General features: G+C 38.1%; 1 protein-coding gene across 2 annotated transcripts in view; it reads right to left on the minus strand.

The window, feature by feature from the left end:
• Nucleotides 1-220: 220 nt before the first annotated feature.
• Nucleotides 221-4,045, minus strand: part of LOC107561957 (lanC-like protein 2) — a 29,120-nt gene continuing 25,295 nt past the window's right edge. For both annotated transcript variants that reach the window (XM_016246504.1, XM_016246505.1), the window contains exons 9-10: nucleotides 3,299-3,371; nucleotides 221-1,125 (exon numbers count right to left, since the gene is read on the minus strand). In XM_016246504.1, coding sequence (XP_016101990.1) covers nucleotides 1,049-1,125; nucleotides 3,299-3,371 — 150 coding nt within the window. In that variant the 3' untranslated portion in view covers nucleotides 221-1,048. The remainder of the gene's footprint in view (nucleotides 1,126-3,298; nucleotides 3,372-4,045) is intronic.

Raw genomic sequence — 4,045 nt, forward strand, 5'->3', positions numbered from 1 at the left:
CTGAGAAATTAAATGAAGTGAACTTATTTAAAAATAAGCACGATATCTGCCAATGGGCTCAGAATAATCAACTTAAGACATAATTTGAGAGGTTGAGACTAGGTTTTATATCAGATGTAACAAAGCACAACCTAATGTTTAGTGTTTTATTCACACATCAACAGAAAACAGACTGAAAGCAGATGTTGTCAGGTCAGTTCTGACTGCAAGGCTGTGAAGTCCAGCAGACTACTGCGATCTGACATACTTTACAGTACAACCTACCTGATGGCACAGGATTGCAGGTGGTTTCATTTCAAATGCTGTCGTTTCTTTGCAGATTTGAGAAGACTCGTACATCAGGTGAATGACAGGTTGGAGTACAGCAGTTCAGAAAAAGCCCAGTTTATTGTGACATTCATAACACATTTTGCCTGAGGAAACAATATTTACCAGAGCAGGTCATTCATTCAGGTATAATGGATTCTTTCTTTTATCAAGAGCGCCAATGAACCAATGGAACGAAACACTGACATACGCACAGTACATACTTGACAACCACACCATGTTGGAAGCTGGATAAATTTACCTAAAGACACACGTACACCGGCACATTCTGACATGAGCACGTGTCGCCATCCTCATGCAAAGACAAAGACAACACAGACGGGACGTCAACGAGTGAACCGCGTCACATGGGACAAACACTCCAGTGCGCGACAGACAATCGTATCGAGGCACTGCTATTCACCAACAAGCATGCAGATGCAAGAAACGCTGTTGATGTGAGAGACAAGATACAAACCAAAACAAAATCATATTTTAGCATAAAATATTATACGAAAGAAAATGGCAACATACTGATAAAGACTACAAGCTACGACGACCGAACTCAAGGCGGCATTCTTTGAAATTATAGGCTGAAGGTTGGGTTTTTTGCATCCATGAGGAGGAAGAAATGTTTTCTTCATTTTAAAGGGTCCATCCAGAGTGATGTAACTGCACCAGCATGTAAAAGCATGTAAAGCTCCTAAAAAGGAGTAAAAGTCTATGCTTCCAGACGCACAGGTCAAAGCTCAAAAGCAGGGAAGCAGGAACCCTCAGGCTGGATGACATCTGAGAGATAATGGATGGCTCCTGCCATACCTACAACAACAATCTGGTTAGGTTTGATTTTCATATCGCAATACTATCAGATTTCAGTTTGTAGAAATGTAGCACTGCATCAGTGTCTCAGCAATGGATGCTCTGCAGTGAATGGGTGCCGTCAGAATGAGAGTCCAAACAGCTGATAAAAACATCACAATAATCCACAAGTAATCCACAGCACTCCAGTCCATCAGTTAACATCTGGAGAAGACAAAAGCTGAAACTAATCCAGCATTAAGACCTTTTTAACTCAAATATGAGTCCATAATCCATAATAACTCTTCCTCCAGTGAGTCAGTGTTCTGGTGTGAATCAGGAGAGAAATCTGCACAGATCAAGCAGTGTTTAAACAGCTCTAAACTAATATGTGGCTGAATTTTGATGTGAGAGACAACAGCAGATGCACTTTTTCACTGGAGGAAGAGTTATTATGGATTATGGACTCTATGTATTTTAGTTAAAATCGTCTTAATGCTGGATGTGTTTCAGCTTTTGTCTTCTCCAGATGTTAACTGATGGACTGGAGTGCTGTGGATTACTTGTGGATTATTGTGATGTTTTTATCAGCTGTTTGGACTCTCATTCTGACGGCACCCATTCACTGCAGAGCATCCATTGCTGAGACACTGATGCAGTGCTACATTTCTACAAACCTGATGAAGAAACACACTCATCCTAATCTGGGATGATCTGAGGGTGAGCACATTCTCATTTTTGCGTGAACTATCATTTCACATCCAAAAGCCCAACTGAATTAGAATGAAAAATAGCTGCATTATGCTGCTTAATATGCAGCAGTTTGTTTGTGAAGTCATGTTGGGCTGAGGAGGGTAATGCAGGACCATCTCTGACCACTAACTACAGACTCGAGCGACCAATCAGAGTGTGACTTTTAATGAGACTGAGTGCAGGAAGCGGGTTGCCATGACAACAGCAAGGTAAAGCAGCAGATAAAGCACTATAGATGCTGAGTGTTTACGGCTGTCGGTGAATGTGGACTCCTATTGAGGACAGACGACAGTGGAGAATATTATAAGGACAGAGAGGAATCAGGAAATGTCGCGAGCCGGATTAGAACTGGTAAATGTCAGAATATGTCGAAGCACACATGCTGAATATGTTTGGCCTTTTGACGTTTACTAGAGAACAGTTTCAAGCCGATGATTAAGAAGGACAAGTAAAACAGGATTAGGAAATGTTGCGAGCCAGATTCAAACTCACATTGCTCACAAGAGAACCACACCTCAAAACTCATGCACATTACTATTATCGCTTAAATAAATCTTTAAAGATAAAATGTTTTAATACATTTTAGCTGCAAATAAAATTACAATCTTACCACTGAAATATGCATTTAAAACTTAGAATTTTGATTTGATTTTATCTTATCAAACTGTTTTTATTTATTTATTTTTATTTTTCGAAGATTAAAATACACTACCACAATCCAAAGATTGGGGTCAGTCGGATTTCTTTTTTTCTTTTTTTTTTAAACAAATTATTTATTTTCATCAAGGATGCATTAAATTGATCAAAAGTGACAGTAAAGACATTTATGATGTTACTGAACTTTCTGTTCATCTGTGAATCCTGAAAAATAAAATGCATCACAGTTTCCACAGAAATATTGTGCAGCACGACTGTGTTCAACATTGATAATAATCAGAAATGTTTCTCGAGCAGCAGATCAGCATATTATACTGATTTCTGAAGATCATGTGACACTGAAGACTGGAGGAATGATGCTGAAAATACAGCTGCGCATCACAGAAATACATTACAGTTTAACAGAGATTCACACAGAACACAGCTGTTTTACACTGTAATAATATTTCACTGTTTTTACTGTATTTTTGATCAAATAAATGCAGCTTTGGTGAACAGAAGAGACTCTAAAATATATATTTTTTTAATTTACCAACCCCAAACCTTTGTATATAAAGGATTATATAAAAAAAATGTTTATATACAGTAGTTACACAATATAAACTGTTTTAATTAAGCTACACAAAATGTAAAAACCACAGTGATCTGTGTCTCTTATTTCCCCACAGAGAATGACAGACTCTGATTACGTCTAATGAAGAAAGGGGCAGAGATCTTTAATGATGAGAACGGGCTGGAAACCACTATTTGAGGATATTTGATCAGTGAGACGTGATCAATTTACCTTCGAAAAGAGAATAAGGCCGGTCAGGAATACGGCAGCCGTGGGTCCCGTAGTCTAGACACCATTCAGCAAACTAGAAACAAATACAAAAAATTATTAAAAACAGAAAATCATCATTTGGAACACAAAGTACAAGCTTTATCATAAAAATGAAGTGTGGAAAGTGTCCTGATCTGCCTGTCCGTGCAAATCCATAAAGCATTATCATCTCAAGAGAAAATAAAAAGATGAGTGATGAGCATGAATCAATTGTTTTGATGGGGCAATTTTTGCTTCACTTTTTCATAAAAGCATCAGAAACCTTTTCACTCAAGCTGCTGCACAAAGAGAGAGAGAGCGAGAGAGAGAGAGAGAATGACAAAAATTGGTTTGATCAAGACTGCCAAACTATTCGCAAAAAACTGAGAACATTGTCAAATCAGAAACACAAAGATCCCAATAATGCAGAGCTCCGCCTTCTTTACAGTGAAACACTAAAACAATACAAACATACGCTCAGAACCAAAAAAGCACAATACACCCAAAAACAACTGACAATCATCGAGAAGTCAGTGAACACAAACCAATTTTGGGAAAATTGGAACAATCTGAAAAAAACTGATCATGAAGAATTGGCTATACAAAACGGAGAAATATGGGAAAGTAATTTCCAAACATTGTTTAATGAAGTACAAGAGAGAGGGAGAGAGAGTGAGAGAGAGATCCCTCTCTCTCTCTCTCTGTCTCTCTCTCTCTCTCTCTCTCTCT

The sequence above is a fragment of the Sinocyclocheilus grahami genome, unplaced genomic scaffold (assembly GCF_001515645.1).
Source record: "Sinocyclocheilus grahami isolate Dianchi unplaced genomic scaffold, SAMN03320097.WGS_v1.1 scaffold800.1, whole genome shotgun sequence".
Lineage (NCBI taxonomy): Eukaryota > Metazoa > Chordata > Actinopteri > Cypriniformes > Cyprinidae > Sinocyclocheilus > Sinocyclocheilus grahami.